At 43.4% G+C, this 13,204-nt stretch overlaps 1 protein-coding gene across 5 annotated transcripts in view; it reads right to left on the bottom strand.

Annotated features, from left to right (window-relative positions):
- The window catches only part of Nhsl1 (NHS like 1), a 126,463-nt gene that overhangs the window by 94,835 nt on the left and 18,424 nt on the right, over positions 1-13,204 (bottom strand). Inside the window, exon 1 of one of the 5 annotated variants that reach the window (XM_029482926.1) lies at positions 7,627-7,764. The exons of the other annotated variants lie outside the window; for them this stretch is intronic. Within the exon in view, the coding sequence (XP_029338786.1) occupies positions 7,627-7,642 (16 nt within the window). The 5' untranslated portion in view covers positions 7,643-7,764. Of the gene's footprint in view, positions 1-7,626; positions 7,765-13,204 lie in introns of those variants that run through there. 5 annotated transcript variants of the gene reach the window in all.

Here is a 13,204-nt window from a genome sequence, read left to right as displayed (position 1 = left end):
TGACAGTTTGCCTCTTGTTTCTCTGCAGAGCATCCATACAGTCTGGCCCAATTCTTGACCACTTAGGGTCCTTGACTTGAGGTCCAAGACAAGGCAGCTGGCTATTCATCAGGAGGCACAGAACTTGAAAGTCACTTTTCAAAACTGAAAGGGGAAAAATTAAAGAAAAGGATCTCACCAAATGAGCAGGCTGGAGAATTCTTGGGCATAGCACATACCAAAGTGACCCCATCTGTCTTAGGGGCTCCAGCTTCTCCCAGCTAATGGAAACCTTACCTTTTTTCAAATATCATTCCAACACTGGATCCATTCTTTAGTTTCATGGAGATAAGTGAGCTCAAGGGAGCAACTATGACATCCTAACCTCAGGAAGATTGGTATCCTAAGTCAGAAAAGACAAAAAGACCAATAATATTTGCCACAGCAACACCAATTGTCTCGAGCAGCAGAAAAGACAACAGGCTTATTAGCGTCACAGTCATGGGAAAGCTAACACAAAACTGTCATGAGCGGGACTGGCCTTGCAAACTCAATCCTAAAACCAACGGCCAATATCAAACTGATATTTTATATTTGACTTGCTGGAAGTTATCAAAAGTTAAGTCATTGGTATCCAACCCTTACAGAATGCTGTGATTTCAGAGAGACACACACTGTCATCTCTTCATGTATGTGACAGGTTTTGGTCCCAAGATGCTCAGGATCAAAAGTAGCTCAGATTTGATTTGATTTGATTTGATTTTTTACTTTTGAAGGCCAGGGCTGGTGGTATAGTAAGAAATGAGACATTCTAAGCAAAAACCTCAGCTGTTCATGCACACCTGTACATACGTAGCCTAAAAATAACAGTATAGGATTTTGAGTGCCACCAGTATTTTTGACTGTAACCAAGCCAATGATGATATGTGTGGAATTTTCCACTTATAGCACTGTTTTGGATCTATAAGCATGTGGTTTTCTGTTGAGAATGTTCAACCTACTGTTTTAAACATACATTGTGATTTGCTAACATTAAAGCTCACTCGCCATTTTTCTCAAAGCAAGGCAGGCTGGCAGTTATCAACAGAAGCAATACAGAAAATAACTCCCAGGTCAAAAGGAGCTCACTAGCAGTTCCTTCGCACAGCACTCAGCCTGTATAGCTAAGAATTAAACTACCCACCCGCACACTCCTCTCATCTGGCTGTGGAGAGACTTTGTAAAAAAAAATATAAAACACTTTTTATAAAAGGCACCATCTGAGCATTCCAAAGCTCGCTTTAAATTTTTATCAAGTATTTGTTCTGCCAGGAAACAGTTCCAAAAATGAAAGGTTTTGTTTCAGTTGCTGTGGCAGCAAACACTTCCTTTGGAGCAGAGAGAGAAACAGCAGGAGACTCTCCAGCTTACATGAATTTCAGAGCATTGTTCTACTTTACCACGCCTCTGCCAGGAGATTCCACTCATGAGACTTTTGCTTCATCTGGATGTATTTATACAACTCAGAGTCCAGAAAACTCTGTAAAGGCTGATCTAGATGTGCTGCAGTGGAAACACCAGATCTGCACGGGATGCCACAAAACAGCCTTCACTTTCACAAGTCCAAAGTGGCTCTAATCATCTGCTTAGAATATCTGGGTCAAGCTTAAATAAAACTATTGTAGTCTTTATACAAAAATGCCCAATTTCTATATAAATGATTATTGCTTCTCCAGTGTTATATTAGATAGACAGTGGCTTAGGGACTTTTCCCTCAAAGAGCTAAACTCCTCTGGTAAAGGACAGACTTGAGACTTCCTGACGATCCTTCAGTAATGGAGTCGAGTCATCTTACGATATCTGGTTCATGATTGGCAAGGAACTCTTTTTAAACAATCCATAGCTTTGTCTCTGCACAGAGCAGGAACTACAAATGGACAGATCTCAAGGCCTGTGCACTTGGTGCAACAAAGCCAGCAACTGCTCTTTCAGCCCTGTGGGGAGCACTCCCTACATCACCCCACTACACATTCTGCTCAGTGAGGGGACCATGCTTGCCCTTTAACCACCACATTAGCACAGACAGATATGGCCCTTTGTGAATTACCTGCTTCTCTCCAGTTTTAGAAATGTGAGAGCAGGGCTGGAGAGATGATGGCTCAGCAGTTAAGAGCACTGACTGCTCTTCCAGAGGTCCTGAGTTCAACTCCCAGCACAACCATATGTAATGGGATCCCTCTTTTGGTGTGTCTGAAGACAGCAACAGTGTACTCATATAAATAAGTAAATTTTTAAAAAAATGTTAAAAAAAAGAAATGTGAGATCATATGAGAGAATTTATTAAAAGTGTTAATTTAAATTACAGATGTGAAGAATTCCCCTTGGTAGACATAGATTACTGGCTGCTAATCACAGGCAGCTTTTTATTTTTAAAGATTTATTTATTTATTATATGTAAGTACACTGTAGCTGTTTTCAGACACACCAGAAGAGGGAGTCAGATCTCATTACAGATGGTTGTGAGCCACCATGTGGTTGCTGGGATTTGAACTCTGGACCTTCGGAAGAGCAGTCGGGTGCTCTTACCCACTGAGCCATCTCACCAGCCCCCACAGGCAGTTTTTAAACCAGGGAAGGAATAAAAGGCACTTTAAGAGAGATAGTCTAAAGCATCCACAGATACTGCAAGTTTATAAACCACCCAAATTCTGAATATGTGATAGTAAAATGCCCACAATTCCACAGAAGTGATATTCCAGTGTTGCTTAGCTTGCCCTGCCTTTAAATGATGCTAAGAATCAACGAAGAAAGCAACAGGCACTATGCTTAATGCCTGCTTGATGGCTCATGACTGGAGTGAAGAAAGGGCTGAGTATGGTACTCACCTAAAATCCCTCCCCCCCCCTCAGGAGGAGGCAGGCCGGAGGAATGTGAGTTTAAGACAGTGAGACTGTCTCAAACAAAGGGGTGGGGGTGGCGAGGGACCTTCCAAAGCAAATGGCTGCTTGCTAGCACACTTGAAAAATGCACTTGTTCGAGCACAGAAAAAAACAAACCTGTTTCTGGTTCCTGACATTGGTTTCTAAATGCTGCCAAGAAAAGAATCTAAGGAATTCTTCTGCATACGCAACATACACAAGGCAACTGGAAGGGGGCCTGTGCTTCATCCCAGGGAGTGTGTCTAGGAAGGAGCAGGAGCCACGCTCGAAAGAGTAGCAGCACATGCCTGAGATGGCTCAGGACGGTTCTCTTGCTCCCTAACAAACTCTCTGCTATTATTAGACAACCAGAGGCTTTCCTAAATCCCTAACTTGTGAAGCAGAAAGGAGGGCAGGCAAGACTCTACCATACCATGTGGAGCATGCAGGCAGCTGGGACACACCCAACTGCACAGAGCTCATAACTTTCCCACTCCATCAAACGAGCTTTCTAGATCTCGAAAGACACACGAATGCTGAGAAGAAAAGAAGCCAGCCCCACATCAGCCCCTGCTTTAAAATCCATGCTTAAAAAAAGAAATTAAGAACCAGGGGAAAGCAAATATAAGATTCAACTCCTTCAGCCCCACAGTATACCTTAAACACGGAATTGATTTTCAGGCCAGTCTGCATTTATCCTTCCCAAATCAACATCCTTTTTAACATATTGAATTACTTTTTTAACTCCAGAATAACATAAACAAGAGGATTGTGAAAGGTGAATCATCCAAGGGCCTGAGCCAGCTAATGCAACTGTTTAAGTTTGGCTCTCACAGAGCTGACTGCAGCGAACTTAAGTTCAGTTTTGTTTTTCCCTTCGCAACAGGATAAAGGCACATGAAGGACAGAATCGTGCAATGGACCTAAAGAGAAAACTTCTTTATTTTGCATGGCCGGACTTGAGTAGATTTCCAATCCATCCATGTACAAACTGGCCTTATAGTGCATTGTCAGATCTCAAAAGCATCCTTCAAGCAGCTGTGTTGGGCAATCACAGCAAACCACTAGCATCTCTCTTATAAAGCACCCTCAGTTTGTAGAGTTTATGCATGTTCTGTTCTGCTGGCTTCTATGGTGCCCTCTCAGAATTCATGTCCACCAGAACTTCAAGGCAGGACTTTAACTGGAAACAAGTTCTTGCAGGTATGTATATTCAGTGAAAATGAGGCTAGACATGAGATTAGAGTAGGCCCTAATTAACTGACTGACATCCATGCAACACAAAAAAACACTGAGTACCATACAGAGAAGGTCTCTTGAAAACAAGCAGAATCTGGTGGAATTCTGTTACAACAAGTGGAATATTCAAGCCCACCAGTCAGGAAAAGATTCTCTCCTAGAACCATGTTATATGCTTCATTGGGAAGATACTCACAGTCAGCCCAGAAAGGGGACTGATGACAAACCAAAGAAGTAATTCTACCTAAGTCTAACTTGGTGGACCAGTTACTCTCCTCACCTTTCTTGAGACAAGTTTCTCTTATTGTTTGTTGCTAAATGGGACAGATTAGCTTACCTGTAAACTTGCAGGGATTCTGCTGTTTCCAGCCCCCACCATGCCTTTGGAGGGTTGGGATTATATAGACTTGCTATATGGCATCGACTTACAAGGGTTCTAGGAACCCAAACCCAGGACCTCACATTTGCAAGGCAAGCACTTTACCAACTGAGCTATCTCCCCTGCCAAATCTCACCCTTTGCTGAGCTTCCTAAGCCCTGAAACTTCCCTTAGCTTCTTGGGGACTATGATCCCCCTTCTCTTCTCTCCCACAGAGAATGTTTCGAATGGGTAGAAGTGCTTACATACCAAGACAATATAATATACCTTGATTTCATATGCCGAGCTAATAAATTAATACAGGTTTTTCTCCTGCCAGCACTACAAGGAAAAGACTTTGCTAAAGTCCAAAAAGCAAGTGTGTGATGTTGTAGTGACATCACATAACATGTGACTGAATGTTTATAAGACATCAGTCTGTGGTGGATTAGAATATTCTTAAAACATCTGCCCCACATAGAAAAAGCAGTTAATATTTATAAAGATGAAAGTTAGTGTACCATATTTAATAAATTTCTGTCATCTGTGACAATACACTTATGTGATAAACACATGGTAGCCTGTTATTACTTATATTGTTCGGTCAGCTAGAAAGGTCCCTTTTGGACCTTGATGGATCTTTGACCAGATTATACGGGTCCGTCAGTTCTGCTGTGCATTTGTTAACCACAGGGGCCTTGGCAGAACTTCCCCAGAGACTAGGAGCTCAGATGCTTCTCAGACAAATTAATTTGGGTGGGGTGGATACACTGAGATACTTCAGTGGTGACAGCAAACAGTGACTCACTTTACTAAAGAATCTAACAGTGTCACTGATACAGAACGACCGTATGCTAGTCCAGTAGTAGTGGCAAAGGCAACTTAGACATTTACTAGCACAAAATTGACAGAAAGCCAAGAAAACATGACTTCAGGAAAAAAAAAAAAAAAAAAAAACCAGCCTCAAGAAAAGGAAAATTGCATCAGTGTGGGAGGGAGGCTATCTGATTAGAATGTTTTCTTTTAGCAATTACGAGAAATACACAGGAACATGATTTAAACAAACCAAAAAAAGCAATCAAGTTTCCTTTAAGGTCAGTGTTAATCACACTTACATACTCAATACCTCCAGGACTAGAGCTAGCAATAGAAAGAAACCAATTATTGAAAGCACTGCCCTTTGCACAGTGAGACCACCAGCCACCAACAGGTGACCCTTATCGTCCTGTGTGTAATCCTACTTTGCTCGGTGTTTACCCCACTAGGAACACAAATGGCTCTCTGTAATGCATTACGCACATTGGCGGGCTGTAGATCACTGGAAGAGTGTGGGTTATCAGTAGTTTGATGCTTAGAGATCCAAAGGGGGGCTTTATTCACTCTGCTCAGGCAAATTACATACACACACACACACACACACACACACACACACACACAAGCACTTAGTATGCCATACTCAAGTCTTTAACCTGTCCTAAGTTGACTATGAAATTGAGTCTGTGGTATATTGATCAATTCTCTAATAAAGTAAATTTGCTGTTATGAGAAGAGGAGAAAAACATGTTGAGGCTCTAGGCAAGCTCACACCTGCATTCAACTGCAAATCCTTAACTCTGAGCTATTGTAACCGGCGCTGCCCTGTGGAAAGCACACCAAGACAGCGTGTTCTTTTATCCAATCATATTGTTGACTTCCTACACCTATTCCCGCCCCCAAAGAAAATAAGTTTAAAGGAAGCAATTTCACCAGAGTTCATAATTCTCTTCATCAAAATTACTTTTTAGGGATATTCAAATTCATTCAGACTTAATAAATCCATTCTTTTTTTTTTCATCAGACTGTGATGAATAGGGTGAAATTTATTAATTTTTAAATTTTATTCTAATTAGGTATTTTCTTCATTTACATTTCCAGTGCTATCCCAAAAGTCCCCCATACCCTCCCCCCACCCAATCCATTCTTTACTGTGAGAATTAATCAAGGCTGGGCAATGATAGCACATGCCTTTAATCCTAGCACCCAGGAGGCAGAGGCAGGTGGATCTTGGAGTTCAAGGCCAGCCTGGTCTACAGAGTATCAGGATAACCACAGAGACATCATGTTTATTAAATAGATAGAATGTTAGAGAAGAAAAAAATGTTTTCTTTTCATTCTTGTCCCCTCAATTTGGTCAACTCTGCAACTGGTATATCAACAAACATCTCCACCTTAAAGTAGAACAAAGACGACTCTGGTGAGTTTTAAGGTATCAAAATTGAGCTGAGCACCACAAAGACAGAAACCCCACAACCCACGTCTATACCCCATTAACACTCTAAGAACAAAGGAGTGGCCTACACAGCAAACAAGCCAGGAATACCTTCTTTCACAAAACTGAAAGGCTGTCAAGAGTTTGACATCACCAGAATTACACACACAGAAAGATATGAGCATCATAGCTTGCTTCAGTTCCAAGGAAATTCATCATGGAGACGATCTCATTTCAACAATCTCACAGAAAAAGCACATCACCACACAACCAAAGTTCCTGAGATTGTGACAAGAGCTGGAAGAAACACAATCTTCAAGGCTAAAGTAACCGTCTAACAAAGAAAATCACACGTTATCCAGGAATCACCCCAATGCTCAGTTACTCCTTGTGTTAGAATACTTAGGAAGCCATAACTCACATGTGGCCAGAACAAGACATGCCTTCTACAGTAAAACTGGCTTAATTTCTGAGTTCATGCACTAAGACTGGAAGCAATGGAATTCCCCCCACCCCTTTCTGCTCTATTGTAATTCTGTGCAGGAGTGGTTCCTAACATGGGGGTGGGAAAATGTCTCCTCTAGGACTCACAGTACAGCACTAAACAATTCTTACATTATGGAACTTATTTTTAAAAAAATCAACTCTTTATCTTCAACTTTTAACCACTTAGTCTATGACAGAATAATGCATCCAAAACGCAATGAAACAGAGAAATCTGTCTGAAAGAATTCCATCTTTCCAGCAGGAGGTCTTTCTTCCTGCTTGTAACAAAAAAGGAAAGAAAAAAAAAAAAAAAAGAACAATGACTTTTTTACTTTCATACTTACTAAACTCCCTCAAATTCTAATTGCAGTGGATCCAACCCTATGGCTCCAATGCCGGTTTTCCCAAAGCCCCCTCACCTTTCAGGCAAAACATTCTTCAGCAGGTTCCATGGAGGGGCTGGTGTACTGGGAGCCGATGTGGCCTGCAGTGCTAGGCACAGCTGTCTCCCACCCACCTCCTCAGCAGCCACCGCCAGAGAGCTCGCTCACTCAGCTCGCTCGCTCGGGGCAGCCAGCCAGCGCCTGTTACTACAGGAAGCCAATACCCAATCCCAGCTTTTTGGCCCAGCTGCTGACACCTCCCTATCTGTCCGTTATTTCACACCGGGAACCAGCCCAGGATCCTCTAGAAAGAGGGGGAAGCCCAGGGTCAGCTGTCTCTCTCCGTTCATCCTGCCCGGTGCAGCCCCGGGACCCAGAGAGCCCGTGTGTCTGTCTGTGCGTCTTGCTCGGAGTTTTCCATTGCAGCAGATGTGACTTCTTTATGAGAACAGCAGCAGAGAAGTCGCTGGATGCAGGTTAACTGTTTGCTGCCGATTACCAATAACTTTGTCTTCCCTGTTCCTTTTTGGTCACATGCTCTCCTCTCTGATGTGGAACAATCACATACTCGCTTGTAACCAACATTAAACATGAGGATTCCAAACTCTCCACATACTTGAACACACACAAATCAGTGAATATGGATGAAACATTCACACACCAAATAGCAACTCCCAGGTACAGGCTCACTACCATTATTAGCCTACAAATGCTCTGAATAAATGCATTAGCACAGAAATGTGAACTATGTCACACTTCTATGACATTACCGCTTTTTCAGATGACAATGAAGTCAGTATCAGTGCGAGTGTCTAACCATTGTGGCACAGCTCAGTCATTTGATCTCTTCACTTACAATGGAAAGGTCAAGTCACCTGGGCAAAGTCTCCATCATAGGTTCTAAAAGAAAAGAAACTGCCTACAGAAGCTGACCCCAGGGGACTCTGAGAGTTCCTCCTGAACCCTGCGTGGCCCTTGGGGTCCTTCCCCACATACACTGACTGCGGGAAGTGACTATTGTTCACAGGCCCAGCTGCTGCAGGCGGGTCTTCCTCTGGACACCGCAGGATGCAGGAAACTGACTCACAAACCCAATCTGTCTGTCTGTCTGCGTACTGGGTGCCAGCTGCACGGTGTAGATGTTCTATGCTTCTTTGCCTCCAGCACCTGACTCAGCATAACCAAGTTGAATTCCTTCTCACTTTTCCATACCACTTCACTACTTCCCATGAACTGAAGGAAATAGGAAAACGAGGACTCTGGCCAGAAGAAGTTAAGAGGTGAAGAGCCTGGATGTGAAACATTACTGTTACGCTGGGACAGTAACCCTTAGAACAGAGAGCTACAAGAGCCCTCACGGCTCAGCTAGTTCAGTAAATCACAAGGCAGTCTGTTTACCTGAGTAGCCAGCAGCATCATGTTCAAAATCACACTGTGCTCTTTCGTGTCACCCTGTGACCCTTACTCGATGAGCCGGGGTCACTGTCTGTCCCTCCTATCTGCAGTGATGGTTTATGTGATGTATGAATTGCAAATATACTCCTAAAATGTTCTTGCAAGTGAGATTCAATATTTTCAATCTACATCATTAGTTTTACTTTTTATGTCTGGGTGTTTAGCCTGCATGTTATGCCTGTGTGCTATGCACATGCAATGCCCACAGAGGTCAGAAGAGGGCACTGGATCCAAAGGAACTGCAGTTACAGACCCACCCTTGGGGCCATGTAGGTGCTGGCAACCAAATCATGGTTGAGTGGCATGAATAAGTGGAAGAGGAGGGGGATCATATTTCAGTGGTGGAGCACTTGTCTAACATGCCCTGGGTTGAGTCCCAACACTTGCAAAGTGGTGGAAGGGCAGAAAGAGGAGAAGTACTAGAATAAGTAATTAGGTCTCAGTTCTGTAAGTAAAGCCAAGCAATAGAAGCACAAAGTAATATGATCAATAACAGGTTCCTGCCTGTTAGCATCTAATTAAGTTAAGTTGTTCTTGTTAGCCACTCACAAGAAAGCACGTGTAACTTGGAGTTCAATTCATAGAATGATTGTACTACCTACCATGCACACACAAGGCACCAGACTCAATCTCTAACATCACACAAACTGAGCATGGCGGACCTGACTGGAGGACAAGACTTTCAAAGTCATCTTCAGTTACACAGTCAATCTGAAACCAGTCCAGGATACACAAGACCCTGTCTCAAAGCGGGCGGGGGGAAAGGAGGTAGGATAATTTTGTGAAGTGGTTAACAGTACCCATTCAAGCTTCCCCTCTCTCTTGACAGTGTGACGTCGTCCCTTACAAAGTGACCTCCTTTTGAACAAGGTCTTTACAGAGATGACTAAGCCCAGGATCATGATGAGGTGGTATGGATTAGGTGGTTGGCCCCTGTATCCAATGAGAAGATCCTGGTCAGAGAGAAAAGACACACAGACACAGTGAGAGCAGGGCTTGGGAAGATTGGCTAAGCAGTAGCAGGGTATACCCACGGGCCAGGAACACGCACAGCCACCTGAGTCTGGAACAGGCAAGTAAAGACTGCCCCCTAGAACCTTCAAAAATAAAGTAGCCTGCTCCCCAGTTTCATCCCACATCCTCCTGATCGGTGACACTGCTAATTCTTGTCATCATAAGCTACTGCATTTGAGGTAACTTCATACAGAGGCCTTGCATTTAACAATGCAAAATTCATGGAGAAAGGGACAGGATTTTTTAAGTTATCTTCAATGTACAATGACAGAGAGGCTTACTTAAATTCTCTTCCTTTCCTACCCTTTTATTTCTGGGGCTACATTTTACTTGGATAAAAAAAGGGGGTTACTGGAATATAATATTCCCAAACACCACAAGCACCATCTTTTATTAAATTACTGAGACTACAGATGTCAGCACCTGCAAAGTTCCTGGCATTTACCCTGAGTCACGCCTGGCCTCTGACAATGCCCAGCAGGTCAGCATGCTTGAGAATCCCTATTTCCAAGTCAGGCATAGTGAGTGCTACATAGCTTCAATCCCAGCACTCAGGAGGCAGAGGAAGGCAGATCTGTGAGTTCGAGGCCAGCCTGATCTATAGAGTGAATTCCAGGGCTACACAGAGAAACCCTGTCTCAGAAAAAAAGAAAAGAAAAGAAAAGAAAGGATCCCTTATTTCTGACTATCCTATGGTGAACATACCTACGAATAAAACATGAAAAAACACAATGCTCAAAATTTAAAAGACATTAAGGACCATGCATTAAAATCATATTGCCTGCCGCTACTGATCACAGCCATTGGAATGAATTCTAGCTGAGCTATACAGACTCCTATACAGAGAAGCAGGCTGGGAGGATGCACAAGCTCACAAGTCAGAGCCCTTTGGACAAAACAAAGATCTTCCCTGCCAACAAGCCAGGGCGGCAGCCTCTTTACTCCCTTGTGGTATTACAACATCCAGCATCATGTTAAAGTTTAATGTTATCTCTACAGGAGAGAGCAAGTGGTGGCCATACACACAGCCAGAGTTCTCTTCCCAACCGCTCCAGCGATAGTTCACTTGTAGAAAAGAATTTTTATTTCAACAGTGGTTATGAGGAATGAATTTATGCAACATATAGAATTTTTGAGTCAAAACCAGGCAGTGGTGGCACACATGTTTAAATCGCAGCACTCGGGAGGCAGAGGCAGGCAGATTTCTGAGTTCGAGGCCAGCCTGGTCTACAGAGTGATTTCCAGGACAGTCAGAACTGTTACACAGTGAAACCCTGTCTCAAAAACAACAACAATAAAATTAATGAGTCAAGATTGACTCAAAACTCTACTTCATTTCTGGAAAAAATATGATAAAACTATGAAAGAAAATAGGCAAAGCATACACTAAGAATTTTGGCTCTTCCTCTTATTAAAAATACCAAAGAGATCCAATGGCCCTCGTTAAATCCTGGAAACCACCTAAAAAGCCACATGTCAGCTTGCATCTGTAATTTCAGCTTTTAGAGTAAAACCGGAGTCAGAATCAGCCCGGAGCCACTCTGCACAACAGCGAGAGGCAGGGAGGGGATAAAACACTTGCTGCACAAGCATGGGGGCCATAGTTCGATCACCCCCCCACCACTGTACACCTGACTTCATCAGCACACAAACTCTCTCAGAGAGGAACGCAGGCCTTGCCCACACCCCCTAGATGCATGTGGGAGGAGGATCACCCTGTTTCTAGGTTCAACTTCTCAGTCAACCCAAGCAACACATGACAATTTGCCAATATAATGTACATTGAAGTGATGAAAAAAAGAACACTTAGAACAGAAAATCAGCAGCAACAAGGAGGGTCCTTATTGTGTTAATATTCTTGACCATGAGGTTCACGCCTTTAGAAATGATTTGCGGAAGCAATTTAGAAAGGTTTGGAGACAGAAGATAGAGAATACCCAAAATGCCACACAGGCGGTTGCAGTGGGAGCCCCGAAGACTCCAATACCAATCAATGTGAATGATGGTAGGCCACGTTCACAGAGCTCTAGAAGCGAGCGAGTACTCTGCTGAGAACTGAACTAGAGGCCATGCATGTCACATTCTCACACACAAAAAAAAATCATAGCCACACTTCTTTCTATTTCCTGACACATTTATAGTGACATCAGGCTGGATTAAAAATGGTGGACTACTTAATCCAATGAAGGAAGTCTCAAGATAGGACAACCTTCAGGTTGTGGCGTGGGTACTGCTGGCTATGTTTAGCCAGAATCTCAGTGAGAACATGAACTTAAAACAGGTTAGAAAGATCTGGAAAGCTTGCAAGCAGGCCAGGAAAAAGAGCACATTACAGTGACAGAGCAGGAGGACACCAGTGCTGAAAGGGAAGCAAGCCAAGGCACTCTGGTGAGGTGAGGACAGGTGAGACACCTGAGGGACTCTGGGAGTCAGCGAAGCCCTACCCACTGCAGGCTCAAGACTAACCAAGCAAGACCTTTAAAAGACTTAGCTTGAGAAGTGCCCCTGCTTCACCTTGTTGCAAAAGCTATGAGACTGAAGGTAGAGATGCAAGGGAGACAGACTCTAGAAAGGCGGAAGGAACATCTCTGGAGAAAAGATACAGGATGTGAGCAGACACAGGTCAAGACAGATTCGTTATGGCTTGACTACACTATCCCCAGCAAAAGGCTTGTGTGCAAAATGCCTGTTTCCCAGCTGGTGGGGCTACTGACAAGTGATTAGATCATGAGAACACTGACTTCATCGAGAGGCGAACCCGGTGATGAGTTCATAGCTGAACATACTCTAGGGAGGTGGGCCGAGTTGGGAGAAGCAGGTCACTGCAGAAGTATGAGGTATGCCTCTCCTCTCTGCACCAGTCCTCCCTAATTCCTGACTACCATGAGGCGAGCAACTTCCCCTGAGATGCCCTCCCACCACGATCTGCCTTACCAACTCAGAACCAGTTCATAACCTCTGTAATCAAGAGACAAAATAAATCCCGTTTTACAGCCAAGACCCCAGATGAATGCTTTCAACTCTTTTGATTGAAGTTAGGTCATCCTTGACACCTTTCTAGTTGTTTCTCTTCTCTTACTAAATCTGACCTCAAACTGCTTCCATTCCTATTACATCTTTCTAAAAGGACTTTAATCACTGTTTC

This window comes from Mus caroli, chromosome 10 (assembly GCF_900094665.2).
Source record: "Mus caroli chromosome 10, CAROLI_EIJ_v1.1, whole genome shotgun sequence".
Lineage (NCBI taxonomy): Eukaryota > Metazoa > Chordata > Mammalia > Rodentia > Muridae > Mus > Mus caroli.
This window is presented reverse-complemented; position numbering and strand designations above follow the sequence as displayed.